The following is a 16,550-nucleotide window of genomic DNA, read 5'->3' as shown; positions in this document are numbered from 1 at the left end:
TAGAATTGCAGAGTTAGAATTGATTTGGAAGAATTGTAATTAAGGCCCCACTGACAAATCTTGAAAAAATCGAGTATTCTCCATGGAGAGGGTTCACAACTCCACTCCAAGTTACTTGAAGCCAAATGCTTAAAGATCAATAAAGTTCTGCAGCTTTTTTTGTTTTTGAAGCATTTTTTTTCAATTGGACATCAAATAGAAGTTCTGGACAGCCGCACTCCAAAACATATTTTGCCTATCTTACGCGTTTCACACTATAAACAGTGCTTAATCACAATTATGATAAAGCACTGTTTGTAGTGTGAAACGCGTAAGCTTTCTTCCGCTCTGCTGTAACCTGTATTTTAGATGATACTTTTTTGAATAAAAGGCAAAATATTTTTTGGAGTGCGGCTGTCCAGAACTTCTTTTGCTGTCCAATTGCTATATGCATTGCCAGCACCTGGGCTTCTAAACTGGAGGTGAGGCTTTTACTTCTGTCTGACCCACCTGGAGCAGTGATACCTTTTCCCTAAGCATTTTTTTCCCATAGAAATCCATAGAAAGCGCATGAATTAGGCTTTTTTGAGCATTTTTCTGCTCAAGTGCGTTCATTTATTAAAAATAAATAATAAAAAATTGAATTAAAAAACCCTAACCCTAATATCAGCCCAACATTGACCTCTAACCCTAATCCTAACCCCTAACCCTAATACTGACCCCTAACCCTAATATTAACTCCTAACTCTAATATTGGCCAATGATCTCAATTCTAACCATAATATTAACCCCTAATCCTAACCCCTAACCCTAATATTAACCCCCAATCCTAATATTGACCCCTAACCCTAATATTAACCCCTAATCCAAATCCCTAACCCTAATATTAACCCCTAACAATAACTCCTAACCCTAATATTAACCCCTAACCCTAATATTGACCCCTAACTTTAATAACTCCTAACCCTAACATTGGCCCATAACCCTAATATTAACCCCTAATCCTAACCCCTAACCTGAATATTACCCCTAATCCTAACCCCTAACCCTAATAATAACCCCTAACCCTAATATTAACTCCTAACCCTAAAATTGGCCCATACCCTAATCCTAACCCCTAACCCTAATATTAACCCCCAATCATAACCCCTAACCCTAACCTTAATATTAACTCCTAACCCTATTAACTCTTGACCATAATATTGGCCCATACCTTAATCCTAACCCCTAACCCTAATATTAACCCCTAATCCTAACCCCTAACCCTAATATTGACCCCTGACCCTAATATTAACCCCTAATCCTAACCCCTAACCCTAATTTTAACCCTAATATTGACCCCTAACCCTAATATTAACTCCTAACCCTAATATTGGCCCATATCCCTAATCCTAACCCCTAATCCTAACCTCTAATCCTAACCCCATAACCTTAAGATTAACCCCCAGTCCTAACCCCTAATGCTAATATTAACCCCTAATCTTAACCCCTAACCCTAATATTAACCTCCAATCCTAACCCTAATTCTAACCCCTAAACCTAATATTAACTCCTAACCCTAATATTAACTCCTGACCCTAATATTGGCCCATACCCTAATCCTAACCCCTAACCCTAATATTAACCCCCAATCATAACCCCTAACCCTAACCTTAATATTAACTCCTAACCCTATTAACTCCTGACCCTAATAATGGCCCATACCTTAGTCCTAACCCCTAACCTTAATATTAACCCCTAATCCTAACCCCAGCTCTAATATTGACCCCTGGCCCTAATATTAACCCCTAATCCTAACCCCTAACCCTAATTTTAACCCTAATATTGACCCCTAACCCTAATATTAACTCCTAACCCTAATATTGGCCCATATCCCTAATGCTAACCCCTAATCCTAACCTCTAATCCTAACCTCATAACCTTAATATTAACCCCCAATCCTAATCCCTAATGCTAATATTAACCCCTAATCCTAACCCCTAACCCTAATATTAACCCCCAATCCTAACCCTAATTCTAACCCCTAAACCTAATATTAACTCCTAATCCTAATATTAACTCCTGACCCTAATATTGGCCCATACCCTAATCCTAACCCCTAACCCTAATATTAACCCCCAATCATAACCCCTAACCCTAACCTTAATATTAACTCCTAACCCTATTAACTCCTGACCCTAATAATGGCCCATACCTTAGTCCTAACCCCTAACCCTAATATTAACCCCTAATCCTAACCCCTAACCCTAATATTGACCCCTGACCCTAATATTAACCCCTAATCCTAACCCCTAACCCTAATTTTAACCCTAATATTGACCCCTAACTCTAATATTAACTCCTAACCCTAATATTGGCCCATATCCCTAATGCTAACCCCTAATCCTAACCTCTAATCCTAACCTCATAACCTTAATATTAACCCCCAATCCTAACCCCTAATGCTAATATTAACCCCTAATCTTAACCCCTAACCCTAATATTAACCCCCAATCATAACCCTAATTCTAACCCCTAAACCTAATATTAACTCCTAACCCTAATATTAACTCCTAACCCTAATACTGGCCCAGAACCCTAATCCTAACCCCTAAGATTAACCCCTAACCTGAATATTAATCCCTAATCCTAATATAAATCCCTAACCCTAATATTGGCCCATACCCTAATCTTAACCCCCAACCCTAATATTAAAGGTGTTGTAAAGGTAAAAGTTTTTTCACCTTAATGCATTTTATGCATTAAGGTGAAAAAACATCCGACAATACCGCCCCCCCCCAGCCCCCCCGTTTTACTTACCTGACCCCTCGAAAGTCCTGCGCTTGCCCCCGACATCCTCTTCGCCGCTCAGCCTGGCCGTTGATTGGTTACAGTGGAAGAATTGGAAGCAGTGCAGCCATTGGCTCGCGCTGCTGTCAATCACATCCAATGACGCGGCGCGCTGGGGGCGGGGCCGAGTGATACAATGAGAGGCTATGGCTGCCGGATGTATCACGGTAGCGCGCCCGCAAGCACTCAACACCATGCGAGGGAGCTCCCATGAAGGTGTTGAGTCCTTGCGGGGGGGAGCCGAGACAGCCACCGAGGGACCCCAGAAGACCAGGTTCGGGGCCACTCTGTGCAAAACGAGCTGCACAGTGGAGGTAAGTATAACATGTTTGTTATTTTAAAAAAAATCCTTTAACTCCTAACCCTAATATTACCTCCTGACCCTAATATTGGCCCATACCCTAATCCTAACCCCTAAACCTAATATTTACCCCCAATCCTAACCCATAACCCTAATCCTAACCCCTAACCCTACTATTAACTTCTAACCCTAATATTGGTTCATACCCTAATCCTAAACCCTAACCCTAATATTAACCCCCAATCCCAACCCATAACCCTAATCCTAACCCCTAACCCTAATATTAACTTCTAACCCTAATATTAACTCCTGACTCTAATACTGTTCCATACCCTAATCCTAAACCCTGACCCTAATGCTAACCCCCAATCCTAACCCATAACCCTAATCCTAACCCCTAACCCTAATATTAACGTCTAACCCTAATATTAACTCCTGACCCTAATATTGGTCCATACCCTAATCCCAAACCCTAAACCTAATATTAACCCCCAATCCTAACCCATAACCCTAATCCTAACCCCTAACCCTAATATTAACGTCTAACCCTAATATTAACTCCTGACCCTAATATTGGTCCATACCCTAATCCCAAACCCTAAACCTAATATTAACCCCCAATCCTAACCCCTAACCCTAATATTAACGTCTAACCCTAATATTAACTCCTGACCCTAATATTGGTCCATACCCTAATCCCAAACCCTAAACCTAATATTAATCCCCAATCCTAACTCATAACCCTAATCCCTATTCCTAATATTAACTCCTAGCCTTAATATTAACTCCTGGCCCTAATATTGATCCATACCCTAATTCTAAACCCTAACCCTAATATTAACCCCCAATCCTAACCAATAACCCTAATCCTACCCCTTAACCCTAATAGTAACTCCTAACCCTAATATTAACTCCTGACCCTGGTATTGATCCATACCCTAATCCTAAACCCTAACCCTAATATTAACCACCAAATCCTAACCCATAACTCTAATCCTAACCCCTAACCCTAAAATTGATCCCTGACCCTAATATTAACTCCTAACCCTAATATTGTTCCATAACCTTAATCCTAACCCCTAACCCTAATATTAACCCCTAATCCAAACACTTATATTAACCCCTAATATTAATCCCTAACCCAAATCCTAACCCCTAATATTGACCCCTAACCCTAATGCTAACCCTTAGCCCCTTAAAAAATAAATACATTAAGTAAAAAATTGAATACATTAATACAAATAATAATAATAATAATAATAATATTAATAAATAAATAAATAATTAATAGGAGCAGGTGAAAAAGCTGAAAACATAGCAACAAATGATGAAACCGATTGTATTAATAAAAAAAGGCCAAAGCTCAAAAGCGGTTTAAAAACACGGCAATGCTCAAAAACGTGCATACAAACGTTTAGGTTTGAATGAAGCCTTAAGCCAGTATTCACATTCCTTTATGTAGACAGTAATACAATATCGCTCTGCTTGAATATTTTATAAATGAATAGAAATGCGATTAGCAACAAGCATGTCCATGCAATAAATTGACAATATTTAAGTGTGTTATGTAAAATACCAGCTTGAATCATAAAACGGGCAAACATTTTGTGCAAAGGCTTGCACACATGACTAGACAGAGACATGATTCATGCTTAGGTGTGCAGCGGTATCTTCAACATACAACTGTCTATCTTCCAGCTGATGCATAAAAATTACACATTACACAGCGCCTTGATAACATCATCGTCACCTTATTCACCAGACGAAGACTGAGAATGTTATGTGCCAACTCTCTTTTGGCTCAGTTGATTTAAAACAAAATGATTTTGACTATCCAGTCCTGAGATTTGCACAGCTCTGCCACACAGCACAGCTCTATCTGGCAGGGGAGGGGGCTTAGAAATCTCTCTGCTGCTGTTAGAGAGGATCTTCAAGCCCCTTAATGCTGCCCCCCCCCCCCTCCAAAGGTCCTGTGCATCCGGCCTTCGGGACCTAGCAGAATCCTGTTGCATATCTGCGCACCTTCTGAGTTTCCCCATGCATGCGCATTAAAACAAATGTGGTGCCCCCTAGACTAAGTTCACATCTATGCGTGTTGGGAACATGCACAAAATAGTGCACTCTCCCTACACGCAGAGAAAAGTGCAAATGTGTGGATGCGCCAATAAATATTAATGCCCCCCCCATGTGTCTGTAAATGTGCGCAGGAACTTCAATCCATTTAATGCTGCCCCCTACCCCTTTAAAGAACCAGTGCGTCCCAGACAGCCGAGTCTCTCATGCAACATCGTTGGATCGAGATGGGGCTCAGGTAAGTCTTAAGGGGGCTGAGGGGGGCATAGAATGTATTAACATAAAAAAACCTTCTGCCTTTACAACCACTTTAACCATGAATAATGGGCCTAGAATTATTGCTCTCACTCCGGTATGTGCGGAAATATGTAATGTGTAGCAAAGTCAACATTTTTGAGAGACTCTCAACCCTGAATCAGGAGAGGATCCCAACTCTGAGGCAGGGGAGGTTCCCAATCCTGAGGCAGGAGAGACTTTCTGCCCTGAAGGAGAAGCTCCCAACCCTCAAGCAGATGAGGCTTCTAATCCTGAAGCAGAAGAGGATCCCAACTCTGAAGCAGGAGAGGCTCACAATTCTGAGGCCGCAGAAGCTCCCAACCATGAGAAAGGTGCAAAACCCAGCTCTGACACAAAAGAGGCTCCCACCCTGACACCAGCGAAATGCCTAACCCTCAGAAAACCTGAAGAAAGAGATGCTTACAACTCTCAGGCAGGAGAAACTCCCAACCCTGACACAGGTGAAGAACCCAACCTTAAGGAATGAGAGGCTTCCTCAACTGAGACAGGAGAGCCTGATTAACTGTCAAAGTGATGGGGAAGCCCTGGGCATTATATCAGGAGAACTGCTTTCCCAGTGTGATCAGTAGGACTGTTCTGCAGAGTACAGAAAGTACCTGGGGTGATGCAGGGGCAGCAGAAGCTCCCAACCCTAAGACAGAAGAAGCTTCCAACTCTGAGGCAGGAGAGATTTCCAACCCTGAAGCAGGAGGAGCTCCCAACCCTCAAGCAGGTGAGGCTTCTAATCCTGAAGCAGGAGAGGATACCAACCCTAAAGCAGGAGAGGCTCCCAATTCTGAGGCTGCAGAAGTTCCCAACCATGAGAAAGGTGAAAAACCCAACTCTGAAGCAGGAGAGGCTCCCAACCCTGAGGCAGGAGAGACTTCCCACCCTGAGGCAGGAGAAAATCTCAACCCTGAAGAAGAAAGGATTCCATGCCTGAGGCTGGAGAAGCCCCCAACCCTAAGACAGGAGATCCTTTCGACCCTGAAGCAACAGAAGCTCCAGCCCTGAGAAAGCAGAAGCTCCTAACCATGAGACAGGAGAAACTCAAAACTCTGAGGCAGGAGAGCCTGATTGACCGTCAAAGTGATGGGGAAACCCCGATAATTATATCAGGAGAATTGCTTTCCCAGTATGACCAGTAGGACTATTTTGAAGAGTATGGTAAGTACCTGGGGTGATGCAGGGGCAGCAGAAGCTCCCAACCCTAAGACAGTAGAAGCTTCCAACTCTGAGGCAGGGGAGATTCCCAATCCTGAGGCAGGAGAGACTCCAAACTCTGAGGCAGAAGAGACTTCCAACCCTAAAGCAGGAGGAGCTCCCAACCCTCAAGCAGGTGAGGCTTCCAATCCTGAAGCAGGAGAGGATTCCAACACTAAAGCAGGAGAGGCTCCCAATTCTGAGGCTGCAGAAATTCCCAACCATAACAAAGGAGATAAACCCAACTCTGAAGCAGGAGAGGCTCCCAACCTTGACACCAGAAAAACATCTAACCATGAGGCAGGAGAAGCTCCCAACCCTGAGGCAGGAGAAGCGTCTAACCCTGAGAAAAGAGGGGATTCCAACTCTGGGCAAGAGAGACTCGCAATCCTCAGGCAGGAGAGACTTCCAACCCTGAGGCAGGAGAGAATCTCAACCCTGAAGCAAGAAAGGATTCCATCCCTGAGGCTGGAGAAGCCCCCAACCCTAAGGCAGGAGATGCTCTCAACCCGGAAGCAACAGAAGCTCCAGCCCTGAGGAAGCAGACACTCCCAACCATGAGACAGGAGAAACCCACAACTCTGAGGCAGGAGAGCCTGATTGACCGTCAAAGTGATAGGGAAGACCTGATAATTATATCAGAACTGCTTTCGCAGTGTGACCAGTAGGACTATTGTGAAGAGTGTGGTAAGTACCTGGGGTTATGCAGGAGCAGCAGAAGCTCCCAACCCTAAGACAGGAGAACTTCCAACCCTGAGGCAATAGATGCTCCCAACCCTGAAACAGGGTTGCATGGCATCGTTTTCCAATTTCCAAAGACAATAAAAAAGAATAGAAAATAAGGGAATAGAATAGAAAAAAAATTGAATAGCACAGAAAAGAATAAAACAGAAAATAAAAGAATATAACCGAAAATAAAAGAACATAATATAATAGAGTAAAACAGAACAAAATAGGATAGAAAATAAAAGAAAAAAATAGAATGCAATAGAATAGATAAAAAAAAATAGTTATTTACATAAATCAGTTTAGTTAAATTTGTTTAATTTGTTTTCGGAATTTGTTTCGTTTATGGATCGGTTCGAAAAGTTTTTCCAAATCAAATTAGAATAGTTTTCGAATTCGAATAGTTTTACAATTTCCAAAGAAAATAAAATAGAATAGAAAATAAAGGAATGGAATAGAAAAAGAACTGAATAGCATAGAAACTAATATAACAGAAAATAAAAGAATATAATAGAGTAAAACAGAACAAAATAGGATAGGAAATAAAAGAAAAAATAGAATGGAATAGAATAGAATAGAAAAAAAAAGTAGAATACAATAGAAAGATTATAACCGTCTTCTACAATTTGAATAGAATAGAAAATAATAGAATTAAAAAAAACAATAGAATAGAATATAAATAATACAACCATTTTCGAAAATTCAAATAGAATCCATTTGAATTTAAATAGAATAGAAAAGAATAGAATAGAGCAGAATAGAATAGAAAATAACACAATAATATAGAAAAAACAGCAGAACAGAATAGAATAGAATGAATATAACCATGTTCATATTCTATTCAAATTCTAATTGATTCTATTTAAATTTTAGGCCATGGTTATATTCTTTCTATTCTACTGTTTTTTTAATTATATTCTTTTTTTATTTGCTTATTCTATTCTATTCTTTTATTTTTTATTCTATTCAAATTCAAGTCAATTCTATTCAAAATTTCAATTTTGGAAGATGGTTATATTCTTTCTATTCTATTGTTTTTTCTATACTATTCTGTTGTTTTCTATTCTATTCTAATCTATTCTTTTCTATTGTATTCAAATTTGAATTGATTCTATTTGAATATTAGGAAATGGTTATATTCTTTTTATTCTCTTCTATTCTATTGTTTATTTCTATTATTTTATATTCTATTATATTCTTTTTTTCTATTTTATTCTATTCTTTTCTATTCTATTCTTTTCTTATGTATTCAAATTCAAATTTATTCTATTTGAAATTCAAATTTCAGAAGATGGTTATTCTTTCTATGTTATTCTATTCTATTTGTTTCTATTATATTCTAGTCTAGTCTGTTCTTTTCTTTTCTTTTCTATTTTGTTCTGTTTTACTCTGTTCTATTGTGGGGGTTTTTTGTTGATTTTTTTTCTTTATTCTAATAAAAATATATATATATAATGTTTGGGGGGTTCTAAGTAATTGTCTAGCCAAATAAATACTGGTTAAAAGACTCTACAAGTCATATATATATGTTTTATTTATTTTTTTCTGTTATATATTTTTCTAGTCTATTTTTTTTTTGTTTTGCTATTATATTCCTTTATTTTCTGTTTTATTCTCTGTGGAAATTTGAAAACGATTCGAATTCGAATTTCGTTCCGAATTTTTTTTTCATTATTTCAGATTCATTTAAATTTGATACTGTTGTAATTCGTAAATTCGGATACATCCGAATTACAACAGTATCGAATTTAAACGAATCCGGAATAACGGGAAAAAAATTCGGACAAAATTCAAATAGTTTTTCGAATACTTTTCTAAACGAAAAGTTTGGAACGAAACGAACCGCGCATATCTACTGTAAATGCCTAGGTGTGCATGGCCACAAAGACTAATATGGAGGAGTATTTAGAAGCATAAAAAAAAAAAAGTCAAACGCCTTAAAAGTGGCGTTTTTGACGCCCAATTTGCATGAGGCCTAACCGTATATATATTTTTTTCCAGCGTTTCTTGGGGGGAGGCTTATTGGATTCTGGAAGCCCCCTTTAATCACCTGCCGCCCCCCCCCCCCCACAGTACATTTACTGTGGGCGGGAGCTGCGCAGACAGGCACCGCCACCTACCCATGTGCTGCAGTGTACTTCCTGCTTTTCGAGCACGCCTCCTGCTGGCCTGTACTGTTATTGGACACAGCATGGGTTTGTCAGCAGGTTACAGCCAAAGATTATGGCTGCATGCCTGCTGATCGGCTGTGGCCAATCACAGTACAGACCTGTCTGTTTCAGAAATTAAAGCACTACTCCTCCATCCCATTTTTGTCCCCTATGTGATTAACCGCTTAAGGACCAAGCGCCACAATTATACTGTGGCAGGTTGGCTCCCCTGCGTGAATCGGCATCACGGTTGTAGGGGGGCGTGGCAACGGAGCCGATGCGCCTGCCCAGTGGCTGCGATGTCCGCCGGACCACCAGTGATCGCTCCTGGGAGAGACAGAATGGGGATCTGTCAATGTAAACAGACAGATCTCCGTTCTGTCAGGAGAGAGGAGACAGATCTGCTGTTCCTACTGATTAGGAACAGCGATTGGTCTCCTCCTCCAGGCAGTCCCATCCCCCCACAGTTAGAAAACACCTCCCTAGGACACGCATTTAACCCCTTGATCACCCCCTAGTGTTAACCCCTTCCCTGCCAGTGTCATTTACACAGTAATCGGTGGCTATTTTTAGCTCTGACCGCTGTATAAATGTCACTGGTCACAAAAAATGTTAAGTGTCCGATCTGTCCGTCGCAATGCTAAAAATCGCAGATCACCGCCATTACTAGTAAAAAAAAAAAAATATAATAAAAATGCTATAATTCTATCCCCTATTTTGTAGATGCTATAACTTTTGCGCAAACCAATCATATATTACGCTTATTGCGATTTTTTTTTTTTTTTACCAAAAATATGTAGAAAAATACATATTGACCTAATCGGGGAAGAAATTATTATTTTTTTTTTTTTAAATTTGGGGATATTTATTATAGCAAAAGTATAGAAATCTTGGGACAGCTGCCCATCTATGCCACCTATCAGTGCCCATAAAGGCTGCCCATCAGTGCCACCTATTAGTGCCCATCAGTGCAGCCAATCAGTGCCCATCCGTGCTGCCTATCAGTGCCAATAAAGGCTGCCCATCCGTGCCACCTATCAGTGCCCATAAAGGCTGCCCATCAGTGCCACCTATTAGTGCCCATCAGTGTGGCCAATCAGTGCCCATCCGTGCTGCCTATCAGTGCCAATAAAGGCTGCCCATCCGTGCCACCTATCAGTGCCCATAAAGGCTGCCCATCATTGCCACCTATTAGTGCCCATCAGTGCGGCCAAACAGTGCCCATCCGTGCTGCCTATCAGTGTCCATCAATGCCACCTATCAGTGCCCATAAATGCTGCCCATCAGTGCCACCTATTACTGCCCATCAGTGCGGCCAATCAGTGCCCATCCATGCTGCCTATCAGTGCCAATAAAGGCTGCCCATCCATGACACCTATCAGTGCCCATAAAGGCTGCCCATCAGTGCCACCTATTAGTGCCCATCACTGCTGCCTATCAGTGCCCATAAAGGTTGCCCATCAATGCCTCCTATCAGTGCCTATAAAGGCTGCTCATCAGTGCCACCTATTAATGCCCATCAGTGCAACCTATTTATGCCCATCAGTGCCACCTATCAGTGCCCATCAGTGTGGCCTTTCAGTGCCCATTAGTGCTGCCTATCAGTGCCAATAAAGGCTGCCCATCCATGCCACCTATCAGTGCCCATAAAGGCTGCCCATCAGTTCCACCTATTAGTGCCCATCAGTGCGGCCAATGAGTGCCCATCCGTGCCGCCTATCAGTGCCCATCAATGCCACCTATCAGTGCCCATAAAGGCTGCCCATCAGTGCCACCTATTTCTGCCCATCAGTGCCCATCTGTGCTGCCTATCAGTGCCAATAAAAGCTGCCCATCCATGCCACCTATCAGTGCCCATAAAGGCTGCCCATCAGTGCAACCTATTAGTGACCATAAGTGCTGCCTATCAGTGCCCATAAAGGTTGCCCATCAAGGCCTATAAAGGCTGCTCATCAGTGCCACCTATCAGTGCCCATCAGTGCAGCCTATTTATGCCCATTAGTGCCATCTATCAGTGTGGCCTATCAGTGTCACCTATCAGTGCCCATCAGTGCTGCCTATCAGTGCCCATAAAGGCTGCCCATCAATGCCATCTATCAGTGCCCATAAAGGCTGCCCATCAGTGCGACCTATTAGTGCCCATCAGTGCGGCCAATCGGTGCCCATCCGTGCTGCCTATCAGTGCCCATCAATGCCACCTATCAGTGCCCATAAAGGCTGCCCATCAGTGCCACCTATTACTGCCCATCAGTGCTGCCAATCAGTGCCCATCCATGCTGCCTATCAGTGCCAATAAAGGCTGCCCATCCATGCCACCTATCAGTGCCCATAAAGGCTGCCCATCAGTGCCACCGATTAGTGCCCAATAATGCTGCCTATCAGTGCCCATAAAGGCTGCCCATCAATGCCACCTATCAGTGCCTATAAAGGCTGCTCATCAGTGCCACCTATCAATGCCATCAGTGCAGCCTATTTATGTACATTAGTGCCACCTATCAGTACCCATCAGTGTGACCTATCAGTGCCCATCAGTGCTGCCTATCAGTGCCCATAAGTGCCACCTATCAGTGCCCATAAAGGCTGCCCATCAGTGCCACCTATTAGTGCCCATCAGTGCAGCCAATCTGTGCCCATCAGTGCTGTCTATCAGTGCCCATAAATGCCACCTATCAGTGCCTATAAAGGTTGCTCATCAGTGCCACCTATCAATGCCCATCAGTGCAGCCTATTTATGCCCATCAGTGCCATCTATCAGTGCTGCCTATCAGTGCCCATAAAGGCTGCCCATCAGTGCCACCTATCAGTGCCCATAAAGGCTGCCCATCAGTGCCACCTATTAGTGCCCATCAGTGCTGCCTATCAGTGCCCATAAAGGCTGCCCATCAGTGCCTATAAAGGCTGCTCATCAGTGCCACCTATCAATGCCCATCAGTGCAGCCTATTTATGCCATCAGTGCCACCTATCAGTGCCCATCAGTGTGGCCTATCAGTGCCATCTATCAGTGCTGCCTATTAGTGCCCATAAAGGCTGCCCATCAGGTCCACCTATCAGTGCCCATATAGGCTGCCCATCAGTGCCACCTATTAGTGCCCATCAGTGCCGCCTATCAGTGCCCATCAATGCCACCTATCAGTGCCCATAAAGGCTGCCCATCATTGCCACCTATTACTGCCCATCAGTGCTGATAATCAGTGCCCATCCGTGCTGCCTATCAGTGCCAATAAAGGCTGCCCATCCATGCCACCTATCAGTGCCCATAAAGGCTGCCCATCAGTGCCACCTATTAGTGCCATCAATGCTGCCTATCAGTGCCCATCAATGCCACCTATCAGTGCCTATAAAGGCTGCCCATCAGTGCCACCTATTAGTGCCCATCAATGCTGCCTATCAGTGCCCATAAAGGCTGCCCATCAATGCCACCTATCAGTGCCTATAAAGGCTGCTCATCAGTGCCACCCATCAATGCCCATCAGTGCAGCCTATTTATGCCCATTAGTGCCACCTATCAGTGCCCATCAATGCCACCTATCAGTGCCCATCAGTGCTGCCTATCAGTGCCCATAAGTGCCACCTATCAGTGCTCATAAAGGCTGCCCATCAGTGCCACCTATTAGTGCCCATCAGTGCAGCCAATCAGTGCCCATCAGTGCTGTCTATCAGTGCCACCTATCAGTGCTGCCTATCAGTGCCCATAAAGGCTGCCCATCAGGTCCACTTATCAGTGCCCATAAAGGCTGCCCATCAGTGCCACCTATTAGTGCCCATCAGTGTGGCCAATCAGTGCCGCCTATCAGTGCCCATCAATGCCACCTATCAGTGCCCATAAAGGCTGCCCATCATTGCCACCTATTACTGCCCATCATTGCTGATAATCAGTGCCCATCCGTGCTGCCTATCAGTGCCAATAAAGGCTGCCCATCCATGCCACCTATCAGTGCCCATAAAGGCTGCCCATCAGTGCCACCTATTAGTGCCCATCAATGCTGCCTATTAGTGTCCATAAATGCCACCTATCAGTGCCTATAAAGGTTGCTCATCAGTGCCACCTATCAATGCCCATCAGTGCAGCCCTATTTATGCCCATCAGTGCCACCTATCAGGGCCACCTATCAGTGCCCATAAAGGCTGCCCATCAGTGCCACCTATTACTGCCCATCAGTGCTGATAATCAGTGCCCATCCGTGCTGCCTATCAGTGCCTATAAAGGCTGCCCATCAGTGCCACCTATTAGTGCCCATCAATGCTGCCTATCAGTGCCCATAAAGGCTGCCCATCAATGCCACCTATCAGTGCTTATAAAGGCTGCTCATCAGTGCCACCCATCAATGCAGCCTATTTATGCCCATTAGTGCCACCTATCAGTGCCCATCAATGCCACCTATCAGTGCTGCCTATCAGTGCCCATAAAGGCTGCCCATCTGTGCCACCTATTAGTGCCCATCAGTGCTGTCTATCAGTGCCCATAAATGCCATCTATCAGTGCCTATAAAGGTTGCTCATCAGTGCCACCTATCAATGCCCATCAGTGCAGCCTATTTATGCCCATCAGTGGCACCTATCATTGCCCATAAAGGCTGCCCATCAGTGCCACCTATTAGTGCCCATCAGTGCAGCCTATTTATGCCCATTAGTGCCACCTATAAGTGCCCATCAGTGTGGCCCATCAGTGCCACCTATCAGTGAAGGGGAAAAATTACTTATTTACAATTTTTATAACAAACTTTTCTGTCTCATTTTGTTTATTTAGCAAAAAATAAAACCCTCAGAAGTGATCAAATACCACCAAAAGAAAGTTCTATTTGTGTGAAAATAAAAATGATAAAAATCTCATTTGTGTACAGTGTTGTATGACTGCGTAATTGTCATTCAAAGGCTGAGAGCGCTGAGAGCTGAAAATTGACCCGGGCAGGAAGGTGGGTGAACGTGCCGGTATTGAAGGGGCTAACGTATAAAACAATGACGTATATTTCCCAGTGAGGCGGTTTGGCGAAGTGGCGCCCCCCTATGGAGAATATAGGGGTACCGGCGGTTAGTCGCCATTTCACGGGCGCACACCATTGTTGAGCCTTTGCACGTTGGGTGTCTATTTACTCGGCGCAAACCTCGTCTTTTATAGTAAAACGGGTGATTTATTGTGCTTCTGTGCCCTAAAATGAACTCTGGTGTAATTTTTTATTGAAACTTTGCGTTTTTATAAACCGTTATGCTGATATTTTATGACATAAAAACTTGGAAGTGACACTATTTTATTCTCCAGGGTCTCGGCTTTCAGAAAATATATATCTTCAGGTCTAAAATGTTTTTTTTTTTTAAAAAAGGGGGTTAAGCTCAAAATTGCCTTTTTGTTTGTATTATTTTGCACAGAAGGAGGTCTGTGATTGGCTGGTGAGGAGGCACAAGAGGTGACAACACTCCGCCGCCTCCTGAGGTCACACACCACGCCGTAGCCGCGCACATGGCCCGGCTCCGAGGTTCCCCCTCCCCGTGATCGGGCTCCGTCCCCGCGGGCCCCCCGTCCCCGGCGTGAACGCGCACTGTCAGGGGCAGCGGGGACACCCCGACCTCGCAGCGCTTCACGTGTGACAGCACCAGCAGGATGGGGGCGCGGCCATGACGCGCTCACGCCCCTCCCCGCGGTTGGCCGACGCTGTATACCCCTCCTGCGCACGCCCCTTCCCAGCCACGCCTCCCCGCCCCTTTCGCCCAATCGCCGTCCTCCCCGCTCCGACGCTACTGGCCGCGACGCGCCAGCACTGGCCAATCACCGCGTTTGTTAGAGGGGTTGAAGGGGGCGTCGTCCTCCACCGGCCAATGGCGCGCCACGCTGTCAGCAGCGCCCGCGCGCCGTTGGTGGACGCGTACGCCGGTCAGTCCTTTTCCCCCTCTCCTCCTCCGTCACGTGGTTCGAGGGAGGTGAGGGGGGGCGCGGCCGAGTTTTACTCCGTCGCCGCCCTCTTTTTCCCAGGCCTGTCCTCGCGTGCCCGCGCGTCCACCCCCCCCCCACCCCACTCCTCCTTCTCCCTCCGCCGCCAGCGCACAGGGGGCGCGCGCTCTCTCTTGGAACCGGTCGCGAGGAGGAGGATGTGGCGCGCGCGGAGGGGAAATGGGCTGCCCGAGAACAAGCCGGAAGGTAAAAAAGGAGCCGCCGACCGAGGGGGAGGGGAGAGGAGCCGCGGCTGTGTGTGTGTCCCGGGCTGGGTGTGTGTGTGAGGAGAGAGAGAGAGGGGGAGAGACCGGCGGGCGGAGAGGGGCGGCGGGAGAAAGAGGAGGAGGAGGAAGGAGAGGAGGGAGGAGAGGAGGAGGCAGCAGGAGGAGAGGAGAGCTGAGGAGAGGAGTGGGCTCACTTTACTTCACACACTGGAGGAGAGGAGACACTGACACCCCTCCCGGGTCACCATCACAGGAGGAGGAGGGGGGCAACATCACCCTAGGGTCACCATCACCCTGAGGAGAGGAGTACAGGGGGCAACATCACCCTGAGGAGAGAAGAAGAGTACAGGGGTCACCATCACCCTGAGAAGAGGGGGTCACCATCACCCTGAGGAGAAGAGTACAGGGGGCAACATCACCCTGAGGAGAGGAGTACAGGGGGCAACATCACCCTGAGGAGAGGAGTACAGGGGGCAACATCACCCTGAGGAGAGGAGTACAGGGGGCAACATCACCCTGAGGAGAGGAGTACAGGGGGCAACATCACCCTGAGGAGAGGAGTACAGGGGGCAACATCACCCTGAGGAGAGGAGTACAGGGGGGCAACATCACCCTGAGGAGAAGAGAAGAGGGGGGCAACATCACCCTGAGGAGAGAAGAAGAGTACAGGGGTCACCATCACCCTGAGAAGAGGGGGTCACCATCACCCTGAGGAGAAGAGTACAGGAGGCAACATCACCCTGAGAAGAGGGGGTCACCATCACCCTGAGGAGAAGAGTACAGGAGGCAACATCACCCTGAGGAGAAAAGAACAGGGGGGCAACGTCACCCTGAGGAGAAGAGGGTCACCATCACCCTGACA

General features: G+C 45.2%; 1 protein-coding gene across 9 annotated transcripts in view; it reads left to right on the top strand.

Moving 5' to 3' along the window:
- Positions 1-15,507: 15,507 nt before the first annotated feature.
- The window catches only part of CAMTA1 (calmodulin binding transcription activator 1), a 2,014,371-nt gene continuing 2,013,328 nt past the window's right edge, over positions 15,508-16,550 (top strand). For 4 of the 9 annotated variants that reach the window (XM_073603614.1, XM_073603618.1, XM_073603617.1 and 1 more), the window contains exon 1: positions 15,510-15,668. In XM_073603614.1, coding sequence (XP_073459715.1) covers positions 15,620-15,668 — 49 coding nt within the window. In that variant the 5' untranslated portion in view covers positions 15,510-15,619. Of the gene's footprint in view, positions 15,669-16,550 lie in introns of all 9 variants that reach the window. The other 5 variants (XM_073603612.1, XM_073603611.1, XM_073603616.1 and 2 more) reach the window with 3 other exon arrangements.

The sequence above is a fragment of the Aquarana catesbeiana genome, linkage group LG10 (genome assembly GCF_042186555.1).
Source record: "Aquarana catesbeiana isolate 2022-GZ linkage group LG10, ASM4218655v1, whole genome shotgun sequence".
NCBI classification, from domain to species: Eukaryota; Metazoa; Chordata; class Amphibia; order Anura; family Ranidae; genus Aquarana; species Aquarana catesbeiana.
Note: the sequence above shows the minus strand (reverse complement) of the source record. Positions and strands in the feature narration are given on the sequence as shown.